This window comes from Geospiza fortis, unplaced genomic scaffold (genome assembly GCF_000277835.1).
Source record: "Geospiza fortis unplaced genomic scaffold, GeoFor_1.0 scaffold55, whole genome shotgun sequence".
NCBI classification, from domain to species: Eukaryota; Metazoa; Chordata; class Aves; order Passeriformes; family Thraupidae; genus Geospiza; species Geospiza fortis.
Window position 1 is genome coordinate 8,705,675 of NW_005054308.1, and position 16,590 is coordinate 8,722,264.

At 42.7% G+C, this 16,590-nt stretch overlaps 1 protein-coding gene across 5 annotated transcripts in view; it reads right to left on the reverse strand.

Annotated features, from left to right (window-relative positions):
* The window catches only part of EBF1 (EBF transcription factor 1), a 256,727-nt gene extending 245,805 nt beyond the window's left edge, over positions 1–10,922 (reverse strand). For all 5 annotated transcript variants that reach the window (XM_031055324.1, XM_031055322.1, XM_031055321.1 and 2 more), the window contains exons 1-2: positions 10,853–10,922; positions 4,063–4,131 (exon numbers count right to left, since the gene is read on the reverse strand). In XM_031055324.1, the coding sequence (XP_030911184.1) occupies positions 4,063–4,131; positions 10,853–10,890 (107 nt within the window). In that variant the 5' untranslated portion in view covers positions 10,891–10,922. The remainder of the gene's footprint in view (positions 1–4,062; positions 4,132–10,852) is intronic.
* Between the last annotated feature and the right edge of the window lie 5,668 nt (positions 10,923–16,590).

Sequence of the window (16,590 nt, forward strand, 5' to 3'; positions counted from 1 at the left end):
CACATGAGGACCTTCAGTGTATGACCAGAGCAGGGCCAGGAGAAGCCCTGGCCATCCCCTGCCCCAAAGGTCACACAGTCCCTCCCAGGGGAGCTCCAGGACAAAGCCCCTTGACTTCTACCTCACCTAAAGATTATCAATCCAAAAGATAGACAGTGGCCAGATTCTCACTACAGGTCCTGCCTCTATTGGTAAATATTAGCAAAGCCAATCCCAGGTCACTGTCATCAGCCTGCTCAAGTACTCTGGGAAGAAGCAAAATTTGGGATGAGTCAGGAGCTGCCTGTTTCAGCCCCTTTTCCGTGCAATGTCTCAAGCAGGATATATATGTTATATATGGTATATCTATATTTTCTGCAGCTATATTTGGGGTTGCAGTGGCTATTCCTATTTTATCAGTCAGTAGGACTCCTATTGACTGGATGCAGCCATAAAAGGTAAAGAAGCCCCAGAAGGCACTGGTAACACCATTAAATATCGGTCCTGACAATGGTAAATTGGGTTTAAAAGTTTAGAACAGAGTGCCAAGAGAGGAGCCTTTTCCTGAACCAAGGAATAACATAAGGCCCCACTTTCTCCCCTATGTGACTTTTGTCATTATCATCTTTTCTGATTCTTACAAAGCAAACCTAATTAGGAAGCTCTCTCATTAGTCTTCCAGAAAAATTAGCACAGCTTATGCTAATTACTCCTGTAAAATTTAATAAACTCGTTGAAATGGGAATAGTCTAATGAGGTTTTATTTATTGAACTAAGATAACTGTAAGGAAAAAGGTTAGGATACCAGGAGATCCAGAGTGGTAATAAAACTACAATTTATTCAATTTCTTCACAGGAATTTTATTGCAAACCTTTTAAATTCAAATATGAGTTACAATTTGAAAGTTAAATCAATCTAGAATTTAATTTAATAACAGGAAGTGCTCTGTGTTTTCTTTAAGTGTGATTACAATACAGCCCTGCCACTGCACTCGTAGGAGGAATTGTGCATTTGTATTGTGACAATAATACCCCTTTTAAAATGAGTTCCTGTTCATCAGATCTTCATCTCAACACATGTAACTGGATTAGCAATAAAATATACAGGCTATGCTAAGATGATACAGACACATACAGGTTTCCAAGAAACTTCCTTGGGATGACTGCTCTGTAATCATAATAAACTAATTTTGTTCTCCAGAGAAAATTTAAATCACTGTTTTATATGAGTATAAATTTCTTTAGGTCCCTTTCACTGCTGTATCTGCTGATATTATAATAGAGCAAAGTATAAAACAATTTTATAAATAATAAAATCATATCCTTTTTCAAACACAGCTACAGACTTTCTTTCTTAAAACCCACATTTTCATTAAAGAGAAATATATAATTTGATTTCACATATATCCAGGGTTTGAAGGAGAACACAGCACATGTAACTTTGAAGTTGCCAAAGAGCCTTTTCTCCAAGTTCACCAAACCATCACAAAGCCAGAGCCCTCTCTATCCCCAGTCCCTCCAGCCTCATCAAAGAGAATTAATCAATCCCAAATAGTATTGCAACTTGTCAGAAGAGGATAACATTTCCATGTAAGTACATATGTCAAAAATCCCATGGATAGATTCTATGTTAAATTCTATGTTAGGTCAGAGTCTGCGGATTCACAAGATTTGATGCAAGAGTTAGATTAAATCCATAGGCAAAGACTTGATCAGAGCATCAGGCATGTGGGAGTGCTTTAGCCCAAATGGTAAATGAGTTCTCTAAGCTCAGTGCAAATAAAAATAACTAAATATGGCTTTGCATACCAATTGACATAATAGTTAAAAACTGTGTGCATGGAGAAGTGACAATGGAGCACAACCAAACACATGGCCTGACTTGTGCAGGCCTTTTAATCACAGAACAATTTTACAGGACTCGTTTTCAGGTAAAAAGGCTCTGTATAAATCACTTCATCCTTTCTAAACCAAAGGAGACAAGAAAAATGAATAGGATAAATGTCACAAGAAACATCACTAAAGCTACTAACCGTATAAAGCACATACTTGCTTGGCCTAAATTGTTTGAACTAGCCCCAGCCAAGAAAAGGTTTTAAGTACCCTACTGGGACAGATGCGAAGCGGCAACAATAGAAGCCACACTAATGCAATCCAGGTAACACAATCCTGTTTCAAAAACACAGGGAGGGCTAATTACAGTACTGCTGAGTCAAATTTCTTATGCCATTGCAACCCACAGGAACAGGTCAAAATCAAGTGTTATACAAACCACAGTCATATCAACCTCCTGTATCAAAGTCACAATTTAAAACCAAGTGAAGAACTTAAAAGCTTAACCCATTCACAAGCCAAGTGTGATTCAGTGTGGGTGGCGAGGCAGGGTGTGTGTTATCAGCTTTGAATTGTGTTTACCTTGCATTTTAAGAAGAAACTTCAAAATTGGTAACTATTGCATCAATTCACGTAAAGACTGAGGAATGGATCACTGCTAGGAAGCTAAAGCTGGGGTTTTTTTCCTGCACCTATTTTCCTCATTTTGCAGGAAGCAGGTAACAGACAGCATCTCTGGCTTTCAAAATTTAAAATTGTCTGCAACTGGCAGTTTTGCATACTAGATAGTTAAACAAAATATTTCTGTAAACCTGCCATTAGCATCTTAACATCTCACTTTCCAGTACAATGAAAAATTCATGTGAATTTTGTAGCTTTCATGTTGCTCAAAATGCCACTCTAACACCAGGTTTATAGTGTTCAGCTCTGCAGCATGCTTATAAAACACAGCTCTGTACGGGTTTCACTGGGGGGCTTTCCCCCACACACACTTCCTCTGGCACTACCTGATGCTCAGAGAAGATGAAAATATGCCTAGTAAAATAGATAGGGATATCTTCTGAGATTTAAACATTCTCAGGATGACTTATTACAGCTAATCAAAACATCTGCTATAAGCATCCAATAAAAGCACTTTCCTACCCAACCCATCCAAGAGCTGGGAGCAGCACAAAGCTCTGGACTGCTCTCCAGTGGGGCCCCCAACACATCAAACCCAGCTCACCTTCTTTCATAAAATGGATGCTCTGGCATGGAAGATTCTAAGAACTTCATACAGCAAACACAATTCAGACAGCAATGCCAGGAGAGGCAAATGCTCTGTGCCCTCATCCCTGTGTGTTTGGGGTCCCTCTATTCACAGCTCAGTGCAGGATATTGCTCCCCCCAGACCTGACAGACCCTTTTGGTGCTTGGTGGCCATTTAACTCCTCTGGAGTAATGCTGCACAATACCCTGGCTATCCCACACGGCCTTGGACAACACATTTGGACAATAAAAATGTAAAAATGTCTCTTTGGCTACCATTTTGCATAATTGGCAAGCAACAGAAACTACACATTGCCCAAAACAACAGGAATAGATGTATTGTACTACAATGATTTACTCAGTGATGTCAGATTAGCAATATGGATCTGTTTAAAAACACAATAATTAAGACAGGCAAAAATGAATTAATCAACTGACAATACAGTCAAAATAGTATTCCAACCAAAGAAAATAAGAGGAGGGAAAAAAACCTTACATTGCAGATCTATTTTCTTAACTGTTTTTATGCATAAATAAAAGCCCTAAAATGTAGATGGATTGCATCCAACAGAACTACAGTAGCTAAGTGATAATGATTCAAACATTTTTCAAATAAAAGTTAAATATTTATAAGCACCCAACCACATTTCATAAATCACAAACTATTATTATTTTATTCCTGAAGCTTCCCTGGCATAGTATGTGAGTTGAGTCACAGAAAGTCAGAAAGAAAAATCTCCTCTTTATGCACATGAATCAGTTACAAGAGCTGGAGCTCTCCACAGAGCAGGGCTCTCCAGTGTCCCTACATTTTCCCACATATAGCCTTTCCAAGGCAATCACAACTGCAAAGCACGACTAATTCTGTACCAAAAAAAGCCAAAATTTCATCCACATATCCTCCTAATTCTTCCCCATTAGCAACACGGGGCAGGTGTTTCATTATAATGAGGAGAGGGAGGAAGAGAAAAAAAAATGGAAGGAAACAATAGCAGTCCTTACCTGTCAATTATCACTGGATCTGATGGAGTCTCATTTCTGTTGCCACAGCTTTTCTTGTCACAACAGCGGCTACAGAGCAAAAGCGAAAGGATTTAGTGCGACCATTACACTGTAAAATCATCATTACGAACATGTTGGGTTCAAATTGCCGGCTCGAGTTACCCTGCCGGCCCTGCCTGCAAATCAGTCAAATGCACTGGGTCACATATGGGTTAATTATGGTGTTTAACTTCTTGCACAGCTGGTTAGCAACGGAAAATATAAAAAGAGAGGGGTTTTGCCCCTTTCACAAATAATAATTCAAGGATTGCCCAAAACAGGGAGAGCTGCCTGTTTGTAGCCTCTTTTCCGCGGGGTTTAACAGTTGTCCCGCAGACGCTGGCACACAAAATAAGGCAGATTTTTCCCTGCTGAGCCTGGTTTTTACATTTGCTTAACGCTTGTGTTACACATCCACAAGATATTCCTGCTTCCACACAATTCCCAGCTACTGGCAAGCCTCCCCCCAAACTCCGAAAGCACAATTATTCTCCCTCTAAGAAGCACTGGTGTTAATGGGGGAGCTGAAATGCAAGCAGCAGCAGCAGCTTTTTATGCTCGAGCGCGCCTGTTTCCCCAAGTTTTCCGAGCATGTTAATGATCACTAATGCCACGGAGAGCTCTGCTCCGGCGGCTGCTGCCCTGCGTCAGGTCAGATACAAAGCAGGCATGTGAAATATAAGCTCCATCTCCCAAAGCTCTGCTCCATGGCTGACCTCAAGGCTGGGATTCTTTTTGAGCTAAGGTGGCTCATTGTTTCCTAAGAGAAATTAAGTTGGTGGTTTTTGATGATTCCTCATCAAGAGTTGTTTTTGGTAAGAAGGCATAAATATATTGCTGGTGAGTTTGTAGGTGAGGTACATGTTCCTGCTCCAGGTGGGAATCCTTCCTGGTGCCTCTGGAACTGTGGCAGGGAGATGCCCTGCTCTTCCCACCAGCCCATGTAAACCCACGAGACCAAATCACAGCCACAAAGGTCAGCAAAGCCTTTAGATTTCACCCACCCACTCACCCCAAGGAGGAAATCCCCATCTCACAAGGAAGGATCCTGTTTGTTGATGTCCCCAAACAGAAACTCCCCCACTGAAGTGAAGTCTTCAAGAAATAAAAAAAAATTTAAAATCAAGAAGTTCCTGACTTTCCCAAGTCCTTCTTAGTCCCCAAGGACCTTCTGGACAAAGCCTGGGCAGCTGCAGGGACCCCATCCCATGATGGCACCAAGTGTCAGGCAGTGAGGACCACCCCAGCTGCTCTCCCTGGCCAGACCTGGGCACATCTCAGGTTCAATAAACTTTCTGGTCAGCCTCAACCACACACAACCAAATCTCTGGAAACCACTAAGTTTGTTCCCAGTGGCATCCCGGGGACCTGCATCTCGCCTGTATTTCAGCAGCTGTCAGGAGGGACCGCTGCTCATTCTCCCTCTCAGATGAACTATTTTCCTTTCCCCAGAAGGTGGAAGAACATCAGGGCAGGAAGAAGCCCTCAGCAGTGCCATGCTATATAAATAGCCTTGTTGGGAGTATGACAAAGGTTCTCTTGTGTTGCTGAACAATAGAGTGAATAATATACAGTTACCCACCAAGATTAGCAATAAAGCAACTAACCACACTAAAGATAACAAAAAAGGGGCCTTTTACAAAAACAGCCTGTTTAAACATGGCTTTTAAAAAAATAATAATTTTGTTTTCAAAGAGAGGAAAATACATAATTCTTTTCACCGCAAAAAGCTTCAAGGCAACTATTCAGGGCTGAAACTTTTCACAGTTAACACATGTGCGGTATCTTCATTTCGGTGGAAGTTACATTGTTTGGGATTGCCAAAAAAAACTGCTTAATTTTACAGCACAATACCACAATTGATCCACCAGAAAATGCCAGAGCCTTGGCACCCTGAAAGTATTAAAATTTAGGAAGGAATAAAATATGCTGTAGGTAAATTGTCATGGGGACGTTCAGGGGCTTTTTTGCCTATAAAAGGACTTGTCATTGGAGCGCAGCTAGAATGTGTGGGGTGAGAAAATTTACCCACAAACAAGGCAATAAAAACTGCTAATCATTTTTAAATGATTAAAATGTAATTAGAAACAGAGTTGGCACGAGTTAAGACAATGCAGTTCTTGTGACTGAAGTGAATCAGGGCTAGTCCTGACATTCTCCCAGCAGACTGGAGGGACAGAAATTGCCACACTTACTCAGGCAAGCAAAGGTTCCCAGGCTCCCAGCACGAGATGGGCAAATACCAGCATCCACACACCATGGGGCTCAGAGGTTGGCATCTTCCTGGGCATTAACCCAGAGGGAGAGGCAGCCACAGGGGCCTGGGGACAGGGACACCTCAGTCTCACCTCCTGCCACAAGGGTCAGGCACTGCCCAGTGGGGACAACCCAGCTTTGAGAGAAGGGGAGACACTTCACTGCTCCTCAAGTGGCCCCTGAATTGGGGTACCTTCCCAAAAGTGCACGCCAATAGTCCCAGGTGATAGCAGGAGACCTCACTCCATGACCACAGTCTGAGGGTGATGTGGAGGGGCTGCATGGCTGGCACATCCCACCATCGGGCAGCTCTCTGGCATGAAAGGAGGCCCTGAATGTTCCCCCATGATCTAGAGAATTATATTTTAGAATTTAGATTGCCTTTTGTGTTTTTTCCCCTCCCTGCAACAGCTGAATTGGAGGCCTCTTCACTCTAGTCTTTCTATGCAGAGAATTAAAACATCACACAGATCTTGAGTTTCAGACCTGGTTAAAAGTGCTTTTAATTCAATTTCCCTCAAAAGCTTTGGCTTTTAGTGCCTACTTAGTACTTGGAAATAAGTTCCTAAATATTCAGCACCCTTTCTCCTTTCCCTGAAAGAATTTTAAAATTCCCAGGAGCTTCTCCAAACCACTCAGAAACCCTTCAGCTCCCAGCAAGGCTCTGTGAAAGAGCAGGGAGTGCCAGTTCCTTGCAGCCATGAGGACAAAGACTCATCTTTGCTGTTCTTCCATGACACCTCTCCCCAGGTGGGGCCAGGAGCCACAGCTCAGACACAATGCCATGTTGGCCCACAGGAAAAGCCTACAAAAATTGATTTGTGGGGTTTGCTTGTTTATAAAACCAGTTGTCCTTGGTAGTAATGCATCCTCCCAGCATTTCCAGCTCCCGCAGTCGTTGCCATCCTCATGGCTCATTCCAGAGCCCCTCACCATCCCTATCCCACTCCTCCCCGGGCTGCCACCACCACCCCCAGCTTTTATTGCTGCCTTTCTCCTCACCCCAGCCCTCTGGGGACCTGCTGCTCTCCTGTCTCCTTGCTCCCCATCATCCTCCTCCTCTTCCCTTCCACATGCCCAGGGATCTCTGCCCGGGCCCTCAGGACGAGGCCTCCTCACGCCAGAGCCTCCCTTGCCGTGCGCGGCCTGGCACGGCGGCCGGAGCGTCCCCGTGCAGGAGCCCTGCTTTGTGCGTCCCAGGGACAATGAACAATGAGGAATTAGGGGCCCATGGCACGTGGCCAGCACCAAGGAGACTCTGGCTGCGAGGATGGGGGGGAGATGTGGCACAAGGCCCCATAGAGGTGGGATCCCTCTCACCAGTGATGCCATCAGGATCCACGGCATCCCTGCCCCAAATAAGCTCCTCACCCTGCAGTGTAGAGGTGTGGGACCCCCTTGCCAAAACAGCTGTAAGATTTTTTTTTACACAGACAAAACCCATATTTTACTCCAACCTCATTCTCAGAAATCACTGAACCATTTTAGCTGAAACTTTCCAAAGAAAGTCAGCCTGAGGCTGACACCCTGCAAAGGATATTTCAGCCAGAACAGTTTAAGTTTGGCAAAGCTGTAAGCCACTGAAGGTTTCATAATGGAAATTGTTGAGGCAATATTAACTATAGATGTCCCTCCCCATGCTGCCTACAATACTAATAAATTCCACTGAGGTTGTGAATTCTCCCCAGCTATTAACATTTTCACCAACAGTGTAGATTTTTATATCTGACAAAACACAATGAAATCCTTTGAAATAAACAGCTACCTGAAGCAAACCTCAGCTTCGCTCTCCTACCACAGCCAGGACTCTCTTACACATTTGAATTCTTTGTCTCCTCTGTGCCGTAGCTGTAGTACACTATAAATACCCAGCTTTGTCACATAAATGCAAAGTTTTATTGTGCAGTTAGCCTTGATAGAAAGCACTGCTGAAAGTTGTTTAGAAATTAAATATCTAAAACAAGCTATTTTAAAATACAGAGCCCTCACTATTTCATGTCTGAAATGAAGAAATTTCATCTTAGGGAGAGCAAGCTGTCTTTCACACCATATGGCTAATGGTAGTGCATAGCAATTAGCTGGGCTGATTAATGGGGAACAGACTCTAATTTTATGCTTATAATTGAGGCTGCATTTGCACCCCTGGTGCAAATTCAGCACATCCCAACTTCCACTTACAACAGGCAAGAAATCAAGAGAAACAGAATGGTGTGGAGAGAGATTTTTTTCCCATTCTAGACCCCTAAAGAGCATCAGATTTGCAATTTAAAAGCGTGTTAGCAGCACAATAGATGACAGATTTGTGCAATAGGGTCAAGCGGCCTGGTAAACAAACAGCACCCTCTTACACACGTATGGGCAGCAAAGGAAATGGGAAATATCTAATATGAGCTGTAAGAAATTTGAATATGTCTCCCCCACCCCATCAGGAACACAACATTTGCCTACTACAGTCAGTTTGGGTTTTTTCTACCCCTCCACCTTATGGCCATGAAACACAAAGCAAGGGCTAGCAGTAAATAAACAGGAGAAGAAAAAAGCTTCTGAGCCAGCGAATTTTAAGAACAAAGAAAGTGCAAAGTTCTTTAATAGAGGGAATGACTGCACATCTTTCCATGTTCCCAGAACAGAAATAATTTTGTCTCCATCAAAGTATATTGAATGGCTATAAATCTGTGATGTGGGCATTTGGTCTTCTGGTTAAAACTCAGCCCACTAAATAAAGTTTTCATTTACTTCTTACACTTTATGTTTCTGAAGTATCTGTAAGGAAATTAATTCTTTTAAGTAGTTGATTCTGGCTCAGTGGTGGCTCATTCCTACCACCAAACCTTGCTGGTTAAGGATCAGGACACATCACCCAGGACTAACGGCAGATTCAGACCTTGACACAGCCGGCACTTGAACTTGTCCTTAATTTTACTCATGTGCCCAGTCCCACTGTTTTACTGGCCTGTTACAGGAGAAAAGTAAAAGGCACTTGAGTCTTATCAGGTCAGGGGCCTCCTTTAATATTTCCATGAATTGTTCCTAGCTAGGTATCCAGTGTGAAAGTCGTGCTAATTGGGCCAATGAATTTTAGGACAATTACAAGTTGTCAACATGACTGGGATTCCATTTGAAAAGGCAGAAGTGGCCCGGAGTCCTCAGCAAAGCAACAGAGGCTCCCAATGGCAGCAGAGGCTCAGGCGCCTCTTGGAGCTGCTGATTGTCCTGGAGCTGCAAACCAATGTTTTTGGTTTCCCAAAAGAAGCAGCCTAGAAAAGCAACCCATGAAAACTAAAATCCCCCAAAATCCTGCTGCAAGGAAGAATTTGAGGGGGGAAGCTGTGCAGGGTTTCACCCAAGCTGGCAGAGCAAGGAGAGCAACTCCTCTGCCTTCATCACAGGGTGCTAGCCCCCAGCAGGGTTTTAGCAGGAGGAGCTGTCAGTGGAGGACAAAACACGCAGATCCCAAGAATTTAAGGGGGAAAAAAAAAATAATCAACCAACAGAGAAGTTTCCATCTGAGTATTTTGTCAAAGACTCACCCCTGCCAGGAAACCCTCATCCAAGTTTATTCTTTTAGAAGCGGGTACTTAGTTTTTACCCTCAAGTTACTCCTTTTTAGTAAATGTGTTTTGTAAAAGTTACAACGCATGCAATGGCATTTTTACAGTCCTAAAACAACTGATTGTAACAATGAGCTTATGCAAGAACGCCTTGTCTTCCACCAGGGAATTATTTTCTGCCATCGAATAACATGTAACAAATGATTTTTTCAGACATGCAAAAAACACCCACTAACTTTAATGAGACTGAGAGGTCAAGCTCTCTGAGGTGGAGAAGGGGTCTGTGGTAAAAAGGAAGTAGAGGAGGCTTCACCTACTTCAACCAGCCAGAACAGAGAAGGAAGCAGCTGCAGAAGCTTGGGGGAGAAGATATTTGACTGAATTAAAGTCACCAACCCCATGCAGGGCAAGAGAGCACTGGGCAGACCCAAATCTGCATGGGGAAGTTTAAAGAAAATCAAGAAGATGACATCTTTTGCACAGAGAAGTTTCAGCTGCTCCACTCCAGCTGAGGGGGGACCCCACATGAGCAGCAACCAGGACAAAAGAACCTCCTGACCTCACTCCTTAATGCACATCCAGAAAAAAAAATACTATTTTGTCATTTTGCCGAGGAGTTTTTGTTGGGAATTGGGGACAGAGACGTTTATTGCTACAAGACTATAATAGACTGTTAATTTCGATGAGGAGACCTTTTGTGGGCTACAGTGTCTAAATGAAAACCAGCAGCATTCTGTTAAGAATAACTCTTTATAAATAATTGAAAACTAGTGTGACAACTGAGACCTTGCTGCTAATTACACACACCGAACTGTGTTATTTTGGGATTGTTTAATGCAAGAAAGATAAATTTAAGTCCGAAAATAGCTGTAGGTTCAACCTAGATTTTGGGAGACAGATTCATCCTCTCATCACTAATTAACTGGAAGAGGGGTATTTCTTACCTGCACATTATTTCATGTGTGAGCAGAACTCGGCACATTTCTGGGTTCTTGTCTTGGCCTTCATATACTATTGCCTAGAAATAAAACACATTTTTAGTTGTACATAAGGTTGAGTTTGGAGAAAATCAAAACATGTCACGGTAAGCAAGGGCTCAGCGAGTTACAAACCACAGCTCAGGCTAAAGAGATCTGGCATCTCCACCTAACCTGCTCCAAGACCTGCAGTTGTAAAACAACACAAGCTGAGTACAGCTAAATTCCCTCCTCTCTGTTGCACATCTCTCCAGCAGTGTGTAGGATGGGTTTTTTTAGTAGTCAAGACAACCACAATTTTCTTTTCAATTCAGAATAAAATATAAACCTAATAGCATTAAAAAGAAGGGGGTTGAAAAAAGGATAGAAAGAAAAAAAACAGCAAGGCTTGGTATACTTTGGGTCCTATTCATTAAAAAAAAAAAAAGACAGAAAAGAGAGCTCATGCATTTTTAATTACAAAAGCTGCACAGCCCAGGCATTTTACTGGTAGCTCCTGAGAAAGAGCCTGGGCCTGATTCTTCCCTTGAGCCTCCTGATCCAGCGCTTTCCAGAGAGCACCTCCGGAGTTACAGGGGTATAAATAAGTGAGGAGAAGGCCCTACCAGAGCAGAGGAGACCAAAACAAACAGATCAACCAGCTTGAGAAATTTGACTCTGAGACAGCACAACAGGGAGACAGGGAGAATCCTTTAAGCTAAAACTGTGGAAAGGCAGAGTGTTCACATTTCAAGAGGAGTCTACGTTTGCTCCCACCAGCAGCGAGGGATCGGCGTTACCCACGAGCTGGGTTAGTGCTCACAGCCCCTGTGGGACAGGATTTCCAGCTCAGCCCCACAGAGTCATGTTTTCCAGCCAGCCCTGCTCCCAGGCACCAGCCCCCCACAGCAGAGAAGAGTGGAGTTTCCCTTGCAACAGCATCTTTTGCTGGCACTTAGGTTTCTAAATCTTTTAGGGTGGCACTCCAGAGCTGGCATCGGAGCCCCAGGCTTGGAGGGATGGCCACCCCTGCAGCTGAGCATCAGCACTACCCTGGAGCTTGGTGTGAACTTTTCAGCCTCTAAAGCACAGAATTTAAAACAAGAAATTGGGGGAAAAAACTCAGCAGGTAAAATGACATCTGAGATGGGTCTCCCTAGAGCTAACGATATAATAGAGACTGAAATTTAAGAAGTGGGCTCTATGGTTTAAACACATTTTAAGGAAAGAGATCAATTTGAAATGGAAGCATGGAAAATACTGACAGAAAAGTAAGTTACCTTAATATAGAACAAATTGCTTTTCTAGTCCTTACAAATATAACCCACAAAGGGTACTTTCAGAAGAGGCACAAATCTCAAGACACACAAATCTGAAGAAGCATGCATTGACCCTTACACAATTTAAATGGCAACATACAATATTATTATCATGCATTATAAAATTTCTTAATATTTCTATAAATAATATCAGGAATAGGCCTGTATTACCTTTGGTAGTTTTAATTTTTTAACTTCAGTTTTGCTACGAGACTTCCCCAAAAACCTGAGAGCCTCTGGGCTGGGTTTTTATAGCTGATAAAACAGAGGCTGCCACTAATGGGCCCAGAGCCTCACCTGGCTTCTACCCCCTCATTTCCACCAGTGAGGGACAACAGCTGTGAACCCAGCATTGGGAAAAAGGGGATGCACAGAAAGTCCCCCCAGCACAGACACCAGCAACACCCTGACCCCAGCTAGAACACCACCTTGAGCTATTTGCACATCAGTGCCCAAGACAGATACAGATGGTTTGCAAGAAGCCCTGGAAAATGGAATTACATGTACTGCAGCAGGAGGTGGACAAATTCAGAAGAGCCTCATTCCCAGCATTAATGGGGCAGATGGGGAGAAGCTTCTTCCAGGCAAAGCCAGAGAACTGAAGTAACCGGCTGACACCTGGTGGGGTCAGTCAGCGGGGACATTGCAAAGACTCCAGAAAACCCCAGATCAGGTTCCACCTGGCAGTGGGACAGGCCAGGCAAGGAGGAAGCTCATGGCACTTCTTGGACTTCATCAACAGCAAAAAAATAATCTCCCTCTGAGAATGCAGAGCAGGAGGAAAAAGAGCAGATCTACTTCTGAGGCCTCTAGTGGGGACAGACACCTCCAGCCCCCCATCACCTCCAGACAATCACAACTTGACATGGGAGTAGAGGGCTGCTGGATTCAGCTCATTCTTCTCATACTTCCAAATATTAAAATAAATTTACCCGAGATGGCTTAGCTTATTGCCAGTGGAGCCAATGAAGTGCTAGAAATTACAAACCAGAACGCAAAATTTACTTTCTTTTTTTCCCCCTGCCCTCTCTCCTCCTCTCCCCTTCCTGCTGCTGTGCTTACTTAACCTCCAGGTACCTGCTTAAATAACTCAACTAAATAGCAATAATGAACGGGCAGAGTCAACACTGTGGTACATAATCACCTTGTCTGTTGTGTTTAGCATCAGTGATCCCTTCTTTGCGTGCATGACATTCTTCTGCCTCCCTCCACGTTAAGGATTTGCTTCTCACTTTATTTGCATTCAATTATCGAAGTTGCACCCGTGCACATTTTGTTTTCTCCGCGTCAAATGCGGCTCCCATTGCCTTCCCTATTTCTGCAGGAATTCCTAGGAAATTCTGGGAAGCGGGAGGATGCACTGGGCTCATTTCTGAGCAGCTCATCCCCATCTCCCCACTCCTGTGTCCCAATTTACTTGTGTGAAGCACCGTTTGCCCCCATGAATGGCTGCCCGAGAGCCCTGCAGATACTCGACCGCCTCGCAAACCACGCCGCTCTGAAGCATTAATTCTACAATTAGTTTCAAAAAGGAAACAGGAACTGCTAAAGTTTCAGATCGTTAGAGCTGCCAGAAGTATTTTTACAGGAAGGGTCTACTACGTTACTGTTGTGAAAATGTTTAACTCTCGGATTTGAGAAGCTGCTCTTTTTAACAAAAATATCTTGATTTTTTTAAAATAAATTAAGCGGTTTTTAAGTTCAGGTTTGGAAACAGGGAGATTGCGTCAGGGTTCCCTGTCGCTCTAACGTCGTCGTGATTTTGTCAAATAGGGATCACATTAATGAGAGACAAAGTGAAAGTTGCAGTGCATAAACTTAGACCACAGCAGAGCTAAAAATAAGCCTACAGATACACATCAGAGTTGCACAACAAAACACCGGCAAAGGAAATGCAAAATTATAGACTTTGGGTTTTTTCTTTTTGTTTACTTCATGTCGTTTTAACTCGGTGGTAATTCGTAAGCGCTTGAAAATAGTGTTTCTTCTCCTGAACAACTTAAACATTTCCCCACAAAATTTATCTTCCATTTTGCCAGCTGTTACTCACTCAAGTAACCTTCCTGCAAGAAGTCCCAGTGAGTAACAGTCACTCATGCACAAATGGACCTCAAAATCCGGCCCCGAAAAATTTGTGTCAAAAATATGAGACTTCCTCACTTCTATTTAAATAAAGCAACATAAAAAGTCAAATCAAATTCAATTCACTGCTTAACAGCAAATAAAAATTACTGCATTGAGCGCATCACGGTCAAGTACGTCCAAAAATTCACCTAAACTTTTCAGTGACAGACTTCAGTATTTAAAAAAAATAAGAAGAAATAAAAAATAAAAAGTTATGGGGGCGATATACAAGTCAAGGCTACAGTTCTCATTTAATCTACTTTTTCCCCAGTAGATGCAGTAAGATAAAGCAATAAAATAATCTACAAACAAGCTGGAAAAATACAGAGACTGATTTTGTTCTTAACCATTCCGGAATAAATCCAGATTTATGCTGGTACGAGTGAGGGCAGAATCGTCTCGTGGTGTCAGTTTGCCAGTCAAGCAATTCTGCTTTCAGAACTGGACGAAAAACAATCTTGAAGGAATGAGATCATGGTCATTATATTACTCAGTTATGTCATGGCCTTGATTTTAAAAGAGTAAGAGAAGGAGAGAAATCACCAATGTGCATCTAAATCCACTTGCTTTCAGATTCCATCTGCCTCACAAAACAAAGTATCTCCCTCACCGAAATAAAAGAGAAGGGAAAACTCATTAAAATTAGGGTCTTTTCCAAAACAGAACTAAAATGATTTGGAATGACGTTTACAGCTGTATACACAGGGAGAAAATAAAATCCTGGCCCCACCGAATTCAATAGGCGCTTTGCAATTGACTTCAGATGGGCCAGAATTTCACCCAGAGAGGATTAGGCTTGTATCCACTGTATATCTACAGAGAAAATACTGTGAATTACATTTATTTGGCTTTGAATCCTTAACCCTCAATTACCCGAGGTTTTACCCCTTCCCCAGGCAAAACCTCGACCCATCCCAGGGAGGTTTACCCCGGACAAGCAGCACGGAGCTGGTCCCGGGGCCAGGACAGGGAGTTCTTGCTCTGCCTCTCCACACACAATTCAGAAGCATCTAATTATTTTATCCAGTCTCCCTCTGCCTTTGATTCACAGCCTGCTTATCGACGTATTCACACAAATTAAATAAATTTATCTCTCCTAATATGTTCATTTTTAATGGTTTTCAAACATTCACATGGAAACAGCTCTAGCGTAAATATCCCAGAACAAATGGCTGTATATTATACAGGAGGGAGCAGTTGGGCTGCCAGACTGGGAATGCACCAGGCCATCTGGCTCAGGCAGTCTCTCCAAAATCCTCAGCTTTGTTTTCACCCTCAGACTCCAAACAACACATTTTCCACTGTGATGAGTTTACATTTTCCCAAACACAGGTCCTGATCATGCATGCAAATTCCAAACTTCTCCATTCCTCTCTGTACAAGAAAATTAAAATCACCTGCGCTTCTGACATCTCACCAAAGGCACAAGAAAACTGCTAAAATCTGGTGCAATGTAAACTTTCCCTGTCACAGGGGTTAGGTTTTGTTTTATGTTTGTGTGAAATTTCTCTGAGTCTGCTGAGGCTCCTCTGAACTTATTGATAACATTTTTTTTTCCCATGCGTGTCGCTGCCAGAGAAGGGCCATGCCATGCACAGAATAGAGCTGATCAAATATCTGCAGACATCAGAGAATGACAGACAAGTCAACAGAAAAACCATTTGCATCCAGAGTTATAGCTCTGGAAAAAAAATCCAAATATAAACAGGGTTTAAGTCTGAAGGAAGGATTTTTGACTCATGAGTTCTCTCAGCAATAGACAATAGCCATCGAGCAAAACTTATGATTCTTAAGATGCCTGAGCCATATTAGCATTCGTTATATCTTATGGATGAGAATAACTGAAGGAAAAATGGGTGGGGAACAAGTATTTCAGATTTATTTCCTCCATCTTTCCTAATAGTGAAATACCTCAACTTTATGAAAATACAGCCGAAGAAATAGAAGGCATCTCTTCTCCACAAACATATTAAAATCTCTTGAGTCACCTAAAAACTCCAGTTTTATTAGAGCAGACATATTTCACGTTTTGCAGGCAATTTTGAAATGCATCATTGTTAGAGGCAGATCTTCTGCGGGAGGAGCTGCTGCCTTACGGAAAGCAACAGCTATAAAGTTTGGGGTTCTGCAGGGTTTTGAGCGCATTAGGAATGTGATCCTGACATAAAATGAGGCGCCAATATAACATAAAAGAAAATTTAATTAAGCCAGTATTGACACTGAATGTTGTTGCCTGAACTGGAGGGAACTTCTCTGCCACAGGAATGATTTGCGTGTAACATT